The following is a 21,017-nucleotide window of genomic DNA, read 5'->3' on the forward strand; positions in this document are numbered from 1 at the left end:
AAGAACTTTACACTACTTTATATTAGAAATGGCAACAGCAGAGGGTGAATGTCCCATAACAACAAGATAGAGAGAAAGAAGAAGCTTATCGACCATGGACTACAAAGGCGAACGCGCGCAAATTTCCAGGACTCATGCAGATCCCAAATATAGATCAGCAGGTACCAGAAGGTAAGAAAAGTTGCTTTTGCATAATATTGCGAAACAAAACGCCAGATAATATGTCTGCTAATGGGTGCCATTTTGCGGTCCTTACACACACACACCATAATAATACTCGCATGTTGAAGCACAGTACAATCCATCAAGCGGTGCGGCTTCATAGCTTACCATAGTCGTAGTAAAACATTTTAATAGATTTTTGAGCGCTGTGTGTAATGTTCTATAATTTCAATGGAACATACAGTATAACATTATGGTAATGTTTACTTGACTCATATTGCAGTCTACACGTACCTCTTATGTGTGAAAGCCATCTACTGGTCACACTTATCATTTCACCATGTACCAAATAAAATAGCTTCGTTGACGGTAAGCACAACCAAAAGGCGCACTGTCAACTTTTGAGAAAATGAAAGGATTTTAAATGCGCTAGTATCCGAAAAATACGGTACTATCAATTCCATGTCATACACGATCCTTACAGAGAATTTAAGGCCCAGCAGCGTGATCATAAATTCTTGGCATCTGGAAAATGTCATGTGTCCTTGGACCAAGACTGCGTCTAAATGAGCTGTAAAATATTGTAAGAAAATAAAAAAACATCAACCTTTGGGGCCACGGATGAGGCCGCCATCAAGTGATTTGTCTATCTGGATGACACAGTGAAGGACATGTTGCTTATCACTATTGTCAACTCTTTGTTATTTTCTTACTGCTCACTTCCTTTCTATAGCTTGCTTATACTGTCCAGCAACTGTGATGCTGATTATGAAGCTGATGCTGCCTGCGGCTGCTGGATGACGGACCCCCCCCCCCCCTCCTCCTTCTGTCCCGCTATCTTGCTCACTGACTCATTCATGGACTCGGAGCTTTAACCAAACGCTAATCCTGATTTCAAATTTGAGCTGCGTTCTTTTGACGCGTGTCACTGCTGCAAATAAACATGGGGGGAAGGAAAGAGGACCTCCGCCAAGGTTGAATTTTGAGTTGCTGTAGAGCACAGTATGCACAGTACAAGCCAAAAGTTTGGACACACCTTCTCATTCAGTAGGTTTTCTTTATTTTCATGACTATTTACATTGTAGATTGTCACTGAAGGCATCAAAACTATGAATGAACACATGTGGAGTTATGTACTTAACAAAAAAGGTGAAATAACTGAAAATATGTTTTATATTCTAGTTTCTTCAAAATAGTGACGGCAGCCTGTCATGCTCACTTAGTTATCAATCTGCAGTGTATTTTGAAGGGGAGTCCGCGAGACTAGATTGCCACTTTGGCGTGTAGAATTGAATTATTTCCAGTCCGATACAGATTCTTACCTGACTTCTGTTGTCACTGCGCACCATCAGATCTTCCATATGACCTATGACCTGGCCAGTGCTGTGATGAGGATCATTAACCTGATTGCAATGATGCTGCTGCTGTGTCACTGGGACGGCTGCCTACAGTTCCTGGTTCCCATGCTGCAGGACTTCCCATCTGACTGCTGGGTGTCCCTCAACAAAATGGAGGTAAGGATCATGACTCAAAACAACGCCTGTGCTTTCAAAGCATGTACATATTCCTCCTAGAGCACATTATTGACAGGTATGTACATGACATTAGTAAAAACTGTAGATTAAATTGACTTTTTCTATCTTTCCTGAATCAAAAACCTCAGTTTTTTAAACCCGGCTTTCAATATATATTAGAAGAAAATCATACATGAAAAGCTAAATGATCAAATCAGTTCTGACATTTTGCATCAAAATAGCTACAGTACAGGCCAAAAGTTTGGACACACCTTCTCATTCAATGCATTTTCTTTATTTTCATGACTATTTACATTGTAGATTGTCACTGAAGGAATCAAAACTATGAATGAACACAAAAACCGTTTCTGAAACTTGAAATACGCACGGCCACTACAATAGAGCACACATGAGAGCGGTGGTGCGTGGGTGCTGTGATCTTGCACATATTAAAGTGGAATTTTAATGTTGATGATTTATTTTTAAAAATGAAGGTTATGGCAAGCAGAAAAAAGGCACAAAAAAAGGGTTTTATCGGATTACTCGATTAATCGAACAAACTAATCGGTAGATGACTCGATTACTAAAATATTGGATAGCTGCAACCCTAGACACACCTTCTCATTCAATGCGTTTTCTTTATTTTCATGACTATTTACATTGTAGATTGTCACTGAAGGCATCAAAACTATGAATGAACACATTAACAAAAAAAAGGGGAAATAACTGGAAACATGTTTTATATTCTAGTTTCTTCAAAATAGCCACCCTTTGCTCTGATTACTGCTTTGCACACTCTTGGCATTCTCTCGATGAGCTTCAGGAGGTAGTCACCTGAAATGGTTTTCACTTCACAGGTGTGCTTGAAGCTCATCAAGTGAAGTGAATTGTGAATTATATTTATATAGCGCTTTTTCTCTAGTGACTCAAAGCGCTTTACATAGTGAAACCCAATATCTACGTTACATTTAAAGCAGTGTGGGTGGCACTGGGAGCAGGTGGGTAAAGTGTCTTGCCCAAGGACACAACGGCAGTGACTAGGATGGCGGAAGCGGGGATCGAACCTGCAACCCTCAAGTTGCTGGCACGGCCGCTCTACCAACCGAGCTATACCGCCTCAAGAGTGTGCAAAGCAGCAATCAGAGCAAAGGGTGGCTATTTTGAAGAAACTAGAATATGAAACATGTTTTCAATTATTTCACCTTTTTTTTGTTAAGTACATAACTCCACATGTGTTCATTCATAGTTGTGATGCCTTCAGTGACAATCTACAATGTAAATATTCATGAAAATAAAGAAAACGCATTAAATAAGGAGAAGGTGTGTCCAAACTTTTGGCCTGTACTGTATGTGTTTATGCAATAAGGAGTGTGCACACTTGTAATTACCTACCTGGTCCAGTCCAAGGATCGAACCCAGATCTGAGGAATGAAAGTGTGAGAACACTTGGCATATTCTGACGCAGGCTCTTAAAGAGATCCTCTAATGCTGACAACGTTGGTACTTATTTCATAGTTCTGGACTTGAAAATAGACACAGTAGTGATTTTAGGCTTGTTTTCTAACGACTTTCAGCACATTTTGGAACGCCCACTTTTTGCTCCAAAATGTGGACAGACACGCATCGAGTGAAATTCATATTGCGTAATTTCATGCCGAATCATGTTATTTTCGCTCAGAATTTGGAGGAATTATCAAACATGTCTGCCAGATGCATTGTTGAAAGCCGTAGCAATGCACTTACAGAAGGGGTCAGCCTACATACATTTCCAAATGACGGGAATGGGAGGAAAGTATCGACCTCTCCAGTCAAACTGACTCGCACTAAATGGGACGGACCAAGTGAGACGAGTGTCATTTGCAGCCATCAATTTAATGAATCTGACCTCAAAGAAATTTGGATGAAAAAAAGTTAAAAGCAATCCTGAAAATCAGGAGCACCCTGATGAGCTCGGGCCCAGCGAAGCCGCCAGCGTTTTTGGGTGTTGTTGATAAATGGCTTTGGCTTTGCATGGTAAAGTTTCAACTTGCACTTACAGATGTAGCGACCAATTGTTGATACTGACAGGGGTTTTCTGAAGTGTTCCTGAGCCCATGTGGTGATATCTCTTTCACACTGATGTCGCGTTTTGATGCAGTACCACCTGAAGGATCGAAGGTCACGGGCCTTGACACTTACGTGCAGTGATTTCTCCAGATTCTCTGAACCTTTTGATGATATTACGGACCGTAGATGGTGAAATCCCTAAATTCCTTGCAATAGCTCATTGAGAAATGTTGTTCTTAAACTGTTGGACAAATTGCTCAAGCGTTTGTTCACAAAGTGGTGACCCTCACCCCATCCTTGTTTGTGAATGACTGAGCATTTCGTGTAAGCTGCTTTTATACCCAATCATGGCACCCACCTGTTCCCAATTAGCCTGTTCACCTGTGGGATGTTCCAAATAAGTGTTTGATGAACATTCCTCAACTTTCTCAGTCTTGTTTGCCACTTGTGCCAGCTTTTTTGAAACATGTTGCAGGCATCACATTCCAAATGAGCTAATATTTGCAAAAAAATAACAAGGTTTCTCATTTCGAACGTTAAGTATTTTGTCTTAGCAGTCTATTGAATATAAGTTGAAAAGGATTAGCAAATCATTGTATTCTGTTTTATTTACGATTTACACAACGTGCCAACTTTACTGGTTTTGGGTTTTGTGAGTGCATTTGAAAAAATAAAATAAAATGTGCAGTGTTTTTTTATATATATTTTTTGTCATTACCTGGATTTTTTATGTTATTATAAAAATGTATTATCAAAAAATACATTTTGTAAAATTATTTTTATTGTATTTTTATAATTATATTTTATTGAGAGCCTCAATGAAAATACAGTTATGTTCGATTAATGACCATTAAGACTCTTGAATCTTAGAATTGAAAAAAAAATAAAAAATCATTAATTTTAGGTGAGTGACACCAAGAAAATGGCACTTATGCGGAGGAATGGCCCCCATACATTGGATTGGTTTTGGTCATTGGTGGCTCGTGCGTTTCCCACTTAGGCCTTCAGTGATGTCCGACTTCAATGATTACCTCTCAAAATGCCATCATTTGTGTAACCACATGACCATTGCTGGAGAAATACTATAAAGAAATACATTTACGCACTACTCCCCATTCAATCACATCAACAGTGTACAAATCGGATTATTTTCTGGTGCATTTAAAAATCAATAAATCCGCATCAGCAATTAAAACATATCTTATGTGGTACTGTCAAAATTAAAATTGCAAAAAACATATTAAACGGGGAAAAAATAAAGAAATAAAATATTTAAACTCACAATTTGTAGAACCCATTCGATGCCGTGTAAGCAAGTGGTACCACTCGTAGTCGGTTGATTCGAATGGAAATGGCCGGCAGTTCCCCATTTCATCGCTGACATGGTCTCACAAGATGTAGTTTCTCTTTAAATATCGGTCTTGAAAATGGCCTTGCAAATATATATCTGCCACCTAATCAACATTTTGTTCTCCTTCTTTGTGGGTCAACACTTCCTGCTTCCTGCTAAATTGCAACTTGTGATTGGATACTCACTTTGGAATGACAAGTGAGTATCCAATCACAGTCTCGTTAACATCAGGCTACCTAGATAGGCTACTGTCAACAACTTGTGATCTGGTTGGCTATTGCAACTGTCCATCAACTGTATGTGTTCTCAAATGTATCTGCTAACCATACCATTGAGTATCCGATCACAGGACGTGTAAATGTCACGTTCAATGTGAAGCCATTTAGAAGGCCTTACTGACAACAACTCATGATCTGATTGGCTATGGCAATTGTCTATTAACTGTATGTGCCCATTCACTTACAGTGAACAGACGCCTGCATTGTTGATTCTGAAGGCTCCGGGCAGATTTCCTACAGCATGGCAACATAAGCTAGCTGAATTCTAATTGGATACAAACTAAAACTAAAAACAACAGCACTGGAAGGAGCATAATATGACATGAAGAGAATTTGAATACTTTTAAATATTTAGGGAAAGTAAATTAAAAATTACTTTTATCTTTAATTATGATCATGATTTCTGGTTATGTTAGGCCAGCAGATAAGGCTTTGCTGGCCCCTGACGGCACACCACTGGTTTTGGTGTGTTTGATAAACAGAAGGTGCATTTTTTGGGGGGATGTGGGTTTCAGTAGAAAAAGGTGTGGACACTCTTGTTTGGCAGTTTCCACTGAACTGAATTAATTAACTCCTATCATGTTTTGCTTATGGTGAAGATTTACATCCATATTGGAGAAGGCGAACCACCAAGTTTACTTAAATAGTGGCATTTCAGTTTGAGCACGTAATAAGATAAGGCCCCTTAGTTTGATATTTGTAGGTGGATTGGATCGCTTTTCGTAGGAAAAGAGGCTCTAATTGAGACTTTGGAATGCAAAAGTGATAGCCGTATCCTTGTGTAGAGACTACCTGTCAAGCTCAACGCCAACATTTTAGTTATGACTTAAAGCAGTTGTTTTCCAGACACTTACACACGAACATCTCTTTTTATGGTCAGGATGTGCTCTCCTGACTTAGCACACACACTCAGACACAGGAAGGAGGAATATAAAACTGATGGTTTGGCTTCTCCAGTTTAGGAGTCCTTCATTTTTCAACCTATAGGCTCCTCCAGGTACTGCAGATCTGTTTAATGACGGTTGAGCCAATAATAAATTACGGAGCCTTAGTTGGACATTCGCATGTGGACTGGGTTAACTCTCTCTCCAGAAGAGGCATTAAATTCAGACTTCGGAATGCAAAAGTTTGGCCCTGCGATGAGGTGGCGACTTGTCCAGGGTGTACCCCGCCTTCCGCCCGATTGTAGCTGAGATAGGCTTCAGCGCCCCCCGCAACCCCAAAGGGAATAAGCAGTAGAAAATGGATGGATGGATGGATGGAATGCAATAGTGATAGCTCTATCCTGGAGGAGAGACTCCATGTTATCTTAATGTCAACTTACAAGTTATGGTATACATCTGTTGTCTTCGCAGTCACTTACACACGAACATCTCCTTACATGGTGAGGTTGTACTCTCCTGAATTAACACACACCCAGACAGAGAAAGAAGGGATATAAGACTGAGGTTCGGCTCCTCCAAGTGAGGAGTGCCTCATCTTTTTGACTTGATCTTCTCCAGGTAGTGCAGTCCTGTATAATGACGCTCGCTTGTAATAGAGCAACTTTTTGTTCAGCAAAGCGTCTCCGATGTCTCTTTTGATCCACCCGCACTGCCATGTTGCCCTCCAGCCCGGGAGGGGGTGACAAGATCAGTAATACACTATATTGCCAGAAGTATTTGGCCACCCATCCAAATGATCAGAATCAGGTGTCCTAATCACTTGGCCCCGGCCACAGATGTATAAAATCAAGCACTTAGGCATGGAGACTGTTTTTACAAACATCAACAACAGGAGCTCAGTGATTTCCAGCGTGGAACTGTCATAGGATGCCACCTGTGCAACAAATCTAGTCGTGAAATTTCCTCGCTCCTAAATATTCTGGGTTTGGAGGTTGCCAGGAGAACGGTACATTTCGGACTGCATTGTGCCGAATGTGAAATTTGGTGTAGGAGGAATTGTGGTGTGGGGTTGTTTTTCAGGAGTTGGGCTTGGCCCCTTAGTTCCAGTGAAAAGAAACTTTGAATGCTCCAGGATACCAAAACATTTTAGACAATTCCACGCTCCCAACCTTGTGGGAACAGTTTGGAGCGGGCCCCTTCCTCTTCCAACATGACTGTGCACCTGTGCACAAAGCAAGGTCTATAAAGACATGGATGACAGAGTCTGGTGTGGATTAACTTGACTGGCCTGCACAGAGTCCTGACCTGAACCCGATAGAACAGCTTTGGGATGAATTAGAACGGAGACTGAGAGCCAGGCCTTCTCGATCAACATCAGTGTGTGACCTCACCAATGCGCTTTTGGAAGAAAAATTCCTATAAACACACTCCGCAACCTTGTGGACAGCCTTCCCAGAAGAGTTGAAGCTGTAATAGCGGCAAAAGTGGACCGACATCATATTGAACCCTATGGGTTAGGAATGGGACGACACTTGTGGCATATGTGAGTCAAGGCAGGTGGCCAAATACTTTTGGCAATATAGTGTACACTTCACCACTTTGTCTGCATTTTTATCCATATTGGCAGCAAAATATAAGTACAGTACGACCACTCCACAACATTGTCAATGTTGATCAAACGTTTGGTAATAACAGCTGCATGTGTCCCCCGTGAAAGTGATAAACAGTCACCATGGCGACGTTATTGAAGCAAAAGGTGAAAGATGGGACAGGACAGTAATGGACTAAATAACCAAATGGCCCCCTGGAGGTAAAAAAAAGCAACGGGGGGGTTGGTGCAGGAGATGCTGATATGATTAATTGAAGTAGGACAGCCAGGGACACGGGCACTGCAGAGGAAACAAGGTAGAGGACAATCCTTGGACATGTACAAGATGAAATTGGGTATATGCGCACTCGTTATGTAGCATTACAACTCTGTGTGTGTGTGTGTGTGTGTGGCGTCCTCATTGAATAAAGAAGAAGCGGGCGTGTGACACGTCAAGCTAAAACTATTTCAACGCACTGCGGCTGGCCTCGCCCACATTTGTAGCAACACGCTGTTAAAACACCTCACCTTGCATGTAATTGTAATCTTCTTGTGTGCATAATCAGTGACGATCAGACACCAGTGTGTGTGTGTGTGTGTGTGTGTGTGTGTGTGTGTGTGTGTGTGTGTGTGTGAAGGAAAGAGAAAGAATGGGTGGATGCTGCACCCAGGCTGCCAGAGGAGTGTGTCCTTGGACTGCCCTCATCTCTGACGCACACACACCCACCCACCCGTTCAGGAACACTCATACACACTCTCGCCACGGCCACCGGTTCATTTGCTCTCTCTTCACACATAAGACAAATAACATTAAATAAAAAAAATAAATAAAAATGGAAAAAAACGAGTCTGTATGTGCGCGTACACAATGTGACGTACAGGAACACACACGTTCTCTCTCACACACACACACACATAAAGGCTCTCAGACATCTCATCAGAGATGCAGCAGAGCCCCTGTCTGCAGAGAGAGATCTCATCTGATGTTGGGAGGAATGAGGGTGGGGGGTGCTGCTGGCTGATTTACAAGGTTGAAGTGTGTGTGTTTGCATGTGTTACAGCGGGGTCTTCAAGGAAAACACACACGCACACGCGGATCAGTATGCCAATGCGCTCATCTTTTTATTGCACAACAATGTAATCGTCTTTTTATGAACGCTTAAACAACATTGCCACTGACTGACAGACCAGCTTATTGAAAGAGACCAGGGTGTGGCTCTCGTGTTATAGCAGAGGTGGTGGACATGGCAGCCTTTTTTTCTTTGTTTTTTTTGTTGTGGTGAGGGGGTCGGGGTTCAAATCCAGCCAGAGCTGATCGGAGCTCGGTGGTGTTGTTTTGTGAGCAAAATATGGTTGCAGACCGGCAGACATTGTGTGTGTGTGTGCTGTTTCTACGTGTTGCTGGTAAAGTATCTCAACGGGAGTCCTACTTTGGGTGTGCTCGAGTCATTTCTGCTTTATTTTGATCACAATGTCATCATGTTCTCAAGTGGGACTAACGTTAAGGAAGGAAAGGCACAGGAACACACACACACGCGCACACACACACGCGCACACACACACACACACACACACACACACACACACATATGCTCATGCATGCAATAGTCCTGAAGCGGAGAGAAGGCTTAGGTCAGCTATGCAGGCTACGACACAAATAGCTAATTGTACAAATGTTGGATGTCAAAGTCCCACTTGGAAACATGTGAAATTGGATGCACACATAAATTGTTTTGACTTGTTTCTGGGATCAGCCTAGTTCAGGGATATTCAACTAAGTTGTTTCGGGGGCCACATTTTCAGAAAGCTAAGGACCAGGGAGATGAACAGTGTTCTCTGCATCAGACGTTTGATTTTGGTCTGTTTATTTTCTCAAAGTTACAGAATCATTCTGCTGTTTTAAGGACTTTCTGCAAAAAAAAAGCTAGTAAAAGATCATCTATATGACAGCACTCCAGTTGAATAGCCCAAACGAGGACCTAAAATGGAACCTTAAGGATCATTATCAGTATAACTAAAGAAGTTGAACAAATGATCACTGACAGCAAATTATAACTGCCAAACAAGAGAGGACTTAAAGGGGTGCCTTGAAGAACGCCTTGGTTACGGAAATCACAAGTTTGGCTCCGGTGTTCCATGTTTACAAGCAAAGTTAAAATGTCAGTACAAGGATCTGCCAATGTGTTTGCAGTGGTCCAAGTTCCTCCATGCAACAGGAGCACTATAGTGTTTTTTGGAATTTGCTGCAAAACATTGGTTGTCTCTCGAGTTTTTTCGAACTGAATTTTCAAGCCAAATGATGAAAAAGAGAGGACCTCAAATGGAACCTTGAGGAACACCACTAGTGCAACTAAAGAAGTCGAACAAATGACTACAAACTGTATCTGACGTGAACAAGTGACAGTCATTTGCAACCGCCAAAAAGGAGAAGATTTAAAGGGGTGCCTTGAAGAACACCTCAGGTATCTAAATCACATGTTTGGACCCTGGTGTTCTATGTCTGCTGGCAAGGTTAAAATCTCCGTGCGAGGATCTGTCAATGTCTATACAACAGGTGTACGCTCGTGTTTTTAGGAATTTGCTGCAAAAATGTTGGTCTAACAAGTTTTGAACTGAACTCGGGGGGCCGGTGTGGTGTTATTCCTGGTTGAATAGCCCTGGCCTAGTTGATCTCCATTGTGCAAGCACCCCCCCCCCCCCCCTCCCCATTATAATTTGGTCACCTAAGCTAATGTCTCCACTGCTGATGTGCCAACATGAGCTAACCCTCTCACTGTAGAAAATAGTTCTATTACAGCAGGTTGTGGTTAAAAACACAACAATGTGCCCCACATATCCGTGTGTATACCATATATACAGAACATGAACGTACAGAGTACAGTACAGCGCGGCATGGTGTTGGAAGGCTCGAACCAACAGAAATGTGCAATTTTGTGATTTCCCAAATCAGGGAAAATTATAAATACTGACATTGTCATTTTTAATTTAGCAATATTATTTTTCAGCTATTTTTTTTCTTTTTTTTTTCTTTTTTACATATATTGCAAGTTTTAAAATAAAAAACACATATTTGCATTTTTACAGGCACATACATACCACAAAAATAGACTATGTGGAAACTAGCTATACTAGGCACAAGGTATATACAGTCCATGTGCATGGGGCACATTGTAAAAACAAAGAAAGAAAGAAAAACACACGGACATAATTGATACAAACAAAAAGTAAGACCCTGATTTGCTAACATATCAACACCAAGGCATTCAAGTACCCTTAAATATCTGGTACGGCAACAAATGAGAGGTTGGAGTCTCCGATACTCTCAATAATTGTCAGTCAGTGTCAAACATGTGAGAGGGTTGTCCGCCCACTTCACAGGAAGGTCCAGAAGCAGCACTAGGAACCCAGATTCGGGTTCTGATCAAAGTGTCTGGGATGTCCTACCCTCTCTGTGATGTACACTACAGTATCTGAGTGGACGGATGCAATGGAACAGTGTCTGATATTGCCCGAAACATTAGCTCTTTAGCTCCCCTTCCGTCTTTGCTCTAACCCCTTCACGTAATATCAGCACTAGTCCTGATAGCAGCTTAGTAGGGCAAACTCTGGTATTAGCACAAAGGGACAGGGAAGAGGACCAATTGATTGCACTGGAACAGTATCGAAGCGAAAACGGACTCAAATGGACTCGAATGGACTCATTCACAATCGTAATGGCCTATTGGCATGTACCTTCCACATAGGGAAAAAAAAACAAGAGAAAGTAACTCGCTAGGACAACAACGCTTAGTGCATGTTCGTCACTGAACACAAAACAAGCCATGAGATGAAGCCCTTGGATAAAAACAATCCTTACACCTTAGAGCTCAGAGGGGAAAAACATTGCAGCATCTTGTCTCAAGGACCGTTTTTTTTTTAAGCCAATTTAACAATTCGAAGCCAATCCTTCGTCTCTCTCTGAAAAGCAAACTTGAGTGAAAAGTCAGGAAAGCAGGAAAATGTCAAAATTTGACTTTAACCCTTGTGCACACCTAGCGCTCAAAACATGTGTTGGTCATTGGATATGATTGCTCAGTTTGAAGAACTGATATTTCCCCAGGAAGTTTTTCTACCATGAAAAAAAAAAAAAGAAATACAATTGCATTGTGTTTTTGATTGCAACATTGTCCGAACAGGAAATCATAAAGTTTACAAACTTTCTCTTAAGACACAGGTGTCAAACTCAAGGCCCGGGGGCCAGATGTGACCAACCAATTCATTTTATTTGGCCCTCGAAAGCCTGGAAATAATATGTAACTTTTCTTACTAAATGTATTCTTTCTTTCTATTTTGGTTTAAAAAAAATACATATGTACTCGCAAATGATGTTAACTTAAATATTGTCTAATTATGCAAAAGTATATTATCAAACATTTAAACCATTTTTAAAATAGAAATAAATACTAATAATAAGGATTTCAAAGCAAGTTATCCATCAAATTATGCAATGTAAAAGTAGCAATAGATTTCATGGTAAAATTGTGAAATTTACTGTGTTTTTTTTCTCTAAATAAAAAAAACAGTTCTTTGTATACTGTAATAAACTGTGGTGCCGTTTTGGCATTTACAGTAATACACCGAAAAATCTACACTTGTTGATTTGCAGTAAAAAAAAAAAAAAAAAAAACTGGCAGCTCACGTGCCAAAATTTTACTGTAAAATTACAGGGGTTTTTATTTACAGTACAAAAAACAAATGTAAATTTTACAGTAAAATTCTGACAACTGAGCTGCCTTTTTTTTTTTACCATAAAAACAGCAATACTGTTTTTCCATTTACAATAATATACACTACATTTTAAAGTGAAATTATTGCAACTTACCATATTTTTTTCACATTTTAGTAAAAAAAAACTATTAAAATACATAAAAAAATTGTGTAATAATGGTATTCACTGTTAGAAGCGGCCCTCTGGGGCCAAACATAACTGCGATGTGGCCCTCGGCGAAAACAACTATGACACCTCTGTCTTAAGACATCTTTCAGCCCCAATGACTTCCCGTTACCGTTACTACTTTTCAACAGGTTGTAATCATTGTATATTATAATGTTTTTTAAGAAATCCAAAGGAATGTCATTCTTGCCGATTGAAAAACGAGAAAATATTGTTTTGGTGTAATTGCTCACCTGAACCACCAGATGGTGAAAATACACAGCATAATTATCTGAGCTTTGTTAAGCGTAAATGAGTTGCACTGCCATTAAATAGCTGAAATGCAATGAAGATGATCTTGGCCAGTTATATATAACATGGCAGATATATTTACAATACTTGGGTGAACTCAATACACTCAACCAAGTCCTGCCTGCTTTCTTTCTCATTCTTGTGAAGTGAATTAATGAACTCATATCATGTTCTACATATGGTGAATGTTTAAATTCAACCACCAGGTTTAAGTAAATAATGGTTGAGCCCATAATAAATTAGGGAGCTTTAGTTGGACATTCACATGTGGACTGGGTTAACTCTCTTACGAGAAGAGGCAATAAATATAGACTTCGTAATGCACAAGTGATAGCTTTATACTGGAGGAGAGACTCCATGTCTATCTTCACATCAACTTCTAAGTTACAACATATAGAGGTTGTGTTCCGGTCACTTACACACGAACATGTCCTTGCATGGTCAGGTTGTACTATCCTGAATTAACACACACCCAGACAGAGAAAGAAAGAATATAGGACTGTGGTTCGGCTCATCCAAGTGAGGAGTGCATCATCTTTTTGACATGACCTCCTCCAGGTACTGCAGTCCTGTATAATGATGCTCGTTTGTAATAAAGCAACTTTTTGTTCAGCAAAGCGTCTCCGACGTCTCTTTAGATCCAGCCACACTGCCGTGTCAACCTTCTGTCCAGACGAGGATGACAAGACCAGAAATACACATCACTTGCCTAGTAGGCACTCTGAGAAATAATCGTTTTGTCTACTGTATCAAAAAAAGTATTTTCTTATTCAAGGCTGTAATTACCCTTAAATATACCGCTGTGCAACTTATTCCAGAAATATTTCATATTTTGCATTTTCCCATTAAAAAATATATTTTTGTTTAAAAAAAAGGCCATAAAATAATAATAATACAAATGTTATACCAATAGATAGATCGGAAGTTGTTAGACTATTTCAATCGATGAAAGTAAAAAATAATGTATTCCTGACTTATTTTATGAGTCGATCCCTTTTGGATCCTAAGAGTACGAGTGTATTGTCAGTCTTAAGGTTGCACAAGGGTTAAATGTGTCAATTTTAGAATAATTGAGCATTGATTTTCATTGTGATCCACAAGGTTGTAGTGCTACACAAGGTGCTTAATAACACACAATCTTCAATACATTTACAAAAACTGATGAATCCACTCATGTTTGATACGGTAATGGGACGTCGAAGGTAAGCAAACAGGACAAACAAGCTGGAGAAGCATCATCAATAGTTCTTAAAAAGACACACACACACACACACACACACACACACACTCTCACACCCTTGCATCGTAAAATCCTATTTTAAATGATCCTTCCATTATTTACATGGCAGTTCGTATCTGATTAGCTGTCTTCTACATTCAGCAACCATCTGAAGGATTATACAATAAATATAGAACTAAAGCCTCAACCCATTGGGATCAAAATGTTAAGACATTCATTGTAGTTTGCTGGCCGATTTATTTTTAATGTCATTTCAAATATTTTGCCACTTTTAGTCCAAATCCTCCCCACCCTTTTGCTCAAAGTACAAAACCCAAAACCAGTGAAGTTGGCATGTTGTGTAAATGGTAAATAAAAACAGAATACAATGATTTGCAAATCCTTTTCAACCTATATTCAATTGAATAGACTGCAAAGACAAGATACTTAACGTTTGAACTGGAAAACGTTGTTATTTTTTGCAAATATTAGCTCATTTGGAATTTGATGCCTGCAACATGTTTCAAAAAAGCTGGCACAAGTGGCAAAAAAGACTGAGAAAGTTGAGGAAGGCTCATCAAACACTTATTTGGAACATCCCACAGGTGAACAGGCTAATTGGGAACAGGTGGGTGCCATGATTGGGTATAAAAGCAGCTTCCAGGAAATGCTCAGTCATTCACAAACAAGGATGGGGCGAGGTTCACCACTTTGTGAACAAATGCATGAGCAAATTGTCAAAGAGTTTAAGAACAACATTTCTCAACGAGCTATTGCAAGGAATTTAGGGATTTCACCATCTACGGTCTGGAATATCATCAAAAGGTTCAGAGAATCTGGAGAAATCACTGCACGTGAGCGGCAATGCCCGTGACTTTCCATCCCTCATGTGGTACTGCATCAAAAAGCGACATCAGTGTGTAAAGGATATCCCCATATGGGCTCAGGAACACTTCAAAAAACACTGTCAGTAACTACAGTTGGTCACTACATCTGTAAGTGCAAGTTAAAACTCTACTATGCAAAGCCAAAGCCATTCATCAACAACACCCAGAAACGCCACCGGCTTCGCTGGGACCGAGCTTATCTAAGATGGACTGATGCAAAGTGGAAAAGTGTTCTGTGGTCTGACGAGTCCACATTTCAAATTGTTTTTGGAAACTGTGGACGTTGTGTCCTCCGGAACAAAGAGGAAAAGAACCATCCGGATTGTTCTAGGCACAACGTTGAAAAGCCAGCATCTGTGATGAAAATGTGTGGCACAATATGAAGCCTAAAATACGACAACAGAGACCCCTGACTGTTGAACAACTTAAGCTGTACATCAAGCAAGAATGGGAAAGAATTCCACCTGAAAAGCTTCAAAAATGTGTCTTCTCAGTTCCCAAACGTTTACTGAGTGTTGTTAAAAGGAAAGGCCATGTAACACAGTGGTAAAAATGCCCCCGTGCCAACTTTTTTGCAATGTGTTGCTGCTAATAAATTCTAAGTTAATAATTAGCAAAAAAAAATCAAGTTTCTCAGTTAGAACATTAAATATCTTGTCTTTGCTGTCTATTGAATTGAATATAAGTTGAAAATAATGATCAAATCATTGTATTCTGTTTTTATTTACCGTTTACACAACGTGCCAACTTGACTGGTTTTGGGTTTTGTAAAAAGTGAACTCCCTGGGCGTCAAAGTGACATTCTCGTCAACGTGTGGATCCTTGCACCGACTTGTTCCATCTGTTCTGTTTTTTTAAATGTTGTTTTTCTTCCCTCTGGTCCCCTCAAATATTTTTGGTTAAGGTAACAACATGGTCACTGGATTACAATACCTCAAGTGAAGCCACAACAGCTGCTGGATTCCTTTAGAGTTCACATAAAAAAAGAAAAGAAAATCACTTTCCTGTACAGCATATGTATATATATCTATATTCATATATATATTTATATATTTATATATATATATATATAGGCGGGGTAGAGTATTGCAGATTTATATTGCATGTGTTAATAAATTAATCAACCTAGACAAAAACAAGCAAGTACACAAATATGCAATGGTCTCCTTTTTCCCATAAAGCTGAGATCATTTAAGCGCCGCGGCCTCCAGGCTTTACAATCAGAGCGCCGAGCAGATGTTTTGAAGCGGTCAGCGCCGCCGTCAGCATGTCAAGCTAATCGGCCCCGACGTAGCCGAGTGAGAGAGATAGAACGCCCCGAAAACAAAAACACACGCACACACACACACGTATATACAAACACACAAACCAAATATATGGCTTCTAACGTTGAATCAAGGCAGTTAAATAAATGGCGTTTTTTTTCTTCTTCTTCTTCTTCTTCTACGTTTCTTTTTTTTAGTTGATACAGACACAACCGGACTTTGTGTTTAAGCTCAACTTTGGTTTGGGTAAGATACAATGAATAGAGTATTCCTCCGTACGATTTGTCCTGGGTTATTTACAACGTCCATGTAAGATCGACCAGCGGCCTACGACACTACGACTACTTGAAACCATATGGAGAGCGGTGTGTTATTTTGCTACGACAGCTTATACCAGGGGTGTCAAACGTACCGCGAACAGGTATATTCCGGCCCACGGCCCGCAAAATAAGTTTAAGTATTACATGTGCTGCCATTTTTTAATGAAAGAAACTGCTGTTCTAAACGTGTCCACTGGATGTCGCAATAGCAATTCAAGTGTAACCCACATCACACATGACAGTGTTTAAAGATGACGCGTCAGCTGACTTTAAGCGCCCTCTGGATTGGCTGCTGCTACTCCAATCAGCGTCCATTGTGGCTGGCAACAGACTAATGCTCTAGCAATGCACAATACCTTTTATTTAATTGTAAATTATCTACTCAACAGATAAAAATAACGAAACAGTAAAATGCAAAGTCAACATGACCATCATCTTTGTAGTTAGATTTCTGTGCAGCGCTCGCAGTTTGTTGACGGCACGATGCGCACCCTGAAATCCATTGTAAAAATGTGTGTTTTTACATTTGTTGTTTGTTCCATTTTATTTTATGATTAAATCTACCATGTTCACATTGGTTACGTTTGTAGTGATGTTGCCTTTAATACGGCTATTATGGTGTAATTCTGATCATTGTTTTCTTTATATTATAATTGTAATATTTGAATGTTGGTAAATGAATGTGTTGTGGCAGTTGTGGATGTCACCAATGTGGTGGTTTGAGGAAACACTCGGTTGCTTTTCCAAACACGTCTTTAATGAACTGCCAACATGATAATGCTGAACAGGAAGTGCTTAAAGTGAAATGGCTTTGTAAAAACACTGAGACGTAGTCTACGTTCATGGTGTTTTGGAAACTGCACCAATTTCTTCCTCAGGGTGTTCCACTAACTTGAAGTGTTTTGCCAAGAGGATTATTTGTCATGTGTACATTTTCAGAATATGCTTGTTCTATTTTTGGCCAAAGAAAACTATTTTGAAGTTGTCTTTATTTTTAAGTTATCATGCCATGATTTTACCAGTCCGGCCCACCTGGGAATATATATTCCTCCATGCGGCCCCTGTGATTAAATGAGTTTGACACCCCTGGCTTATACGGAGAAAAAAAAAGAACGAAAAAAAGAAACACTTAAACATTTAAAATGACATTGTCGTTTGACTTCGAGTCCCTGATTTTCATTTTCAAGTCCAGCTCCTGCTAGATTGCATCGCATGGAATCTACACAGTATGCAAATGTTACATTAATTGTATGTTTCTAAATATCTTTACAGTTAAAGACAGCGATATACAGTAGGTGTTTGGAAGCAGAGTGTAAGGGGTGATACTAAGAATAAAAGGTGCTGGCACAGTAGACTAGACCAGCTCCACCTTAAGTTATACTAGTTTCATTGTATAGACGTCTCCTCGCCGCAGTCCCAGGATGTGGAGACACGTCTCCTTCAGTCGACACCAGCATCCAGGCCCAATGACTGGCGGCGTCATCAACAGCCCATTGGTCATTTAGCAGGCTGACCACGGATCAGTGGGACTGACCCAAAGCAAACACCTACAAAAAAGGCCTCTTTCCTGAAATCGACCAGGGTCACAAGTTGGAAGACAGCCGGGATCTGGCAGAGTCTAGCTCCGGAAGGCTGACAATTGAATCTTTCTTGGGAACGCCAGAGTCCGGAGGCCCTGATCCCACGGCAGGTCCACCGGGAGGAGGTGTGGAGGCGAAGGCTACCCTCTGTTGAGCGCCCGTCGGTCTCCCCACCCCGGAGGGCCCGGGAAGGTTAGGGTGAGGGGGGCCGATGGAGGTATTGGAGGTGCGGGTCGAAGGTGCGGGGCTGGGGGCGGCGGATGCAGCTTGGGGCGCTCCCTCCTGGGGGAGCGAAGGCTGGGAGGCAGACAGTGCACGGGTGTCCTGGCTCAAGCTCCCCGTGTGAAGGGAGTGGGTGCTCTTGTGTGAGGCAGGCCTCTGCTGGGTGTGTGTGGGACTGGGTACGTGGTGTTGCACTAAGGACAACTGGGACCCCGAAGGGCCCGCGCTCGCCATGTACTGGAAAGTCCGTCCCGAAGCTGCTAAGGGGCTTTGGACTGGCGGGCTGGAGATGGCCGAACCGAACGCCCCTCCGAGCGTCTGAGGGGGCTGAGACTGAAGAGGAGACATGGAGACGGGGCTTTGCAAGCTCTGCATCACCTGGAATCTTCGCACCATACGAGGAGACTGCAGAGTCCCTGGCCCCACTAGAGGACTCGCCATTTGCGGGCAGAAGCTCATGGCCACCGCCTGCTGCAGGGTGGCGATGGCCGAGCCCGTGTGGGACTGGCCCGGGGGAGCGAAGATGCCACCGATGGAGGGTGTCATCGACATGGCTCGCGGCCTCTGCAGGTCCATAGGCTTCACCATCTCGCGGTCGTACTTGACGATCTCCTGGATCATCTCGTTCTCGCGGTTGTTGAAAACGCCGGAGTTGAGGTCATGCTGAACTTTGTGCATCAGGATGGAATTCTTTTTACCTGAAGAATGAACAACAAAAACATTGATTATTTCCATACAACCTGGGTACAAAAGGACAGCACAAGAAGAACACTTTGGAGAAGAAGATTTTGAATAAGTACAAAGAGCTGATTTTAAATGAGGTAACACTATTTAGGGACAGAAATATTGGGACATCTGACCATGCACATGCAGGAAGAGAAGACATGTCCAATGTTTGCTGGAATTATTTTGTCCACTCGTCCGAAACAACAAGGCTGCACGGTGAACTCGTGGTTAGCATGTTGGCCGCACAATGTTGGCATCTCTATGGAGTTTTCCGAATTGCACATGTGTCAAATTCAAGACCCGGAGGCCAAATCTGGCCCGCCACATTATTTTATGTGGCCCGCGAAAGCCTGGAAATAATATGCGTTAATAAAATGCTTAATATTTTCTTAAGTTTTAAAGTTTAAGTTAGAGTCCCACACACACTAGGTTTGGTAAAATTACCCTCTGCATTTGACGCATCCCCATGTTCACCCCCTGGGAGGTGAGGGGAGCAGTGAGCAGCAGCGGTGGCCGCGCTAGGGAATAATTTTGGTGATTTAACCCCCAATGCCAACCCTTGATGCTGAATGCCAAGCAGAGAGGCAATGGGTCCCATTTTTATAGTTTTTGGTATGACTCGGCCGGTGTTTGAACTCACAACCTTCCAATCTCAGGGCGGACACTCTAACCCCAAAGCCACTGAGCAAGTTATTTACTTACTAAATACATTTTTTCTTTACCTTTTGACATTAAAAATCATATACTGCATGCAATTGCATATCTTTTAAAATTCCATATCATCAAAATCAAAATATTATATTATCATGTATTGCAAAAATATTTTTTGTTAAAATAAAGATAAATACTGTACCTAAATATCTGCTTGACTTATGATTTCAAAACAAATTATCAATCAAATTGTAGACTGTAAAATTGGCAATTCCGCCCACTTCAGTTTTTTACCGTAAAATCAAATTTGGTACTGTTTTTTCCCATATAAAGTAAGACACTAAAACATGAAAAACCAACCAAAAAAAACATTAAAACAACAAGATTTTACGGTAAAAAAAAAAAAAGCAAGTCTGTTACTTGAATTTTACCGCTAAAAGCAGTGGTGTTGTTTCTCCATTCCATTCCATTTTTTTATATGCTGTAAAAACCCACTGCTTTTAGTTTTCAATGAAAATGAGTTTGACACCCCTGTCCTAATGCATGCATGGCTTTTTCCAGGTAATCAAGCCTCCTACCACATTCCATGAACATGCATGTTAAGTTAATTAGATACTCTAAATCAGACCTGGGCAAATTAAGGCCCGGATGCGGCCCATTAAACTTTTCAATCTGACCCGCCTGACATTCCCAAATATTTATTTTAAATCTTTAAGATGGAAACTGTAGCCGCCATTATGATGTGCAGTGATGTTTTCAAATGACCGTAAGTCTTGAACTATACAAAGTATTTCAATGGTTGGAGTATGTGCTTTTGCATGATACACTAGTCACCAGTGTTGGGTTAGTTACTGAAAACCAGTAACTAGTTACAGTTACTAGTTACTTTATTTCAAAAGTAACTCAGTTACTTACACCAAAAAGTAATGCGTTACTGTGAAAAGTAACTATTTAGTTACTTTTTTTTTTTTTAAGGCTCCCATTAATGCCCTTTTAGCCTTTATTTCAGTACTGTTATTGCACTGGAGAATAATACAATCTGTTGATCAACATGACATGCATTTGCATCACTGAACTCTGCTAAGCAATGTGCTCTACAT

General features: G+C 40.8%; 1 protein-coding gene across 1 annotated transcript in view; it reads right to left on the reverse strand.

The window, feature by feature from the left end:
* Positions 1-16,588: 16,588 nt before the first annotated feature.
* Positions 16,589-21,017, reverse strand: part of LOC133618940 (potassium/sodium hyperpolarization-activated cyclic nucleotide-gated channel 2-like) — a 92,001-nt gene continuing 87,572 nt past the window's right edge. The window contains exon 8 of the mRNA XM_061979793.1: positions 16,589-19,238. Coding sequence (XP_061835777.1) covers positions 18,322-19,238 — 917 coding nt within the window. The 3' untranslated portion in view covers positions 16,589-18,321. The remainder of the gene's footprint in view (positions 19,239-21,017) is intronic.

This window comes from Nerophis lumbriciformis, linkage group LG19 (genome assembly GCF_033978685.3).
Source record: "Nerophis lumbriciformis linkage group LG19, RoL_Nlum_v2.1, whole genome shotgun sequence".
NCBI classification, from domain to species: domain Eukaryota; kingdom Metazoa; phylum Chordata; class Actinopteri; order Syngnathiformes; family Syngnathidae; genus Nerophis; species Nerophis lumbriciformis.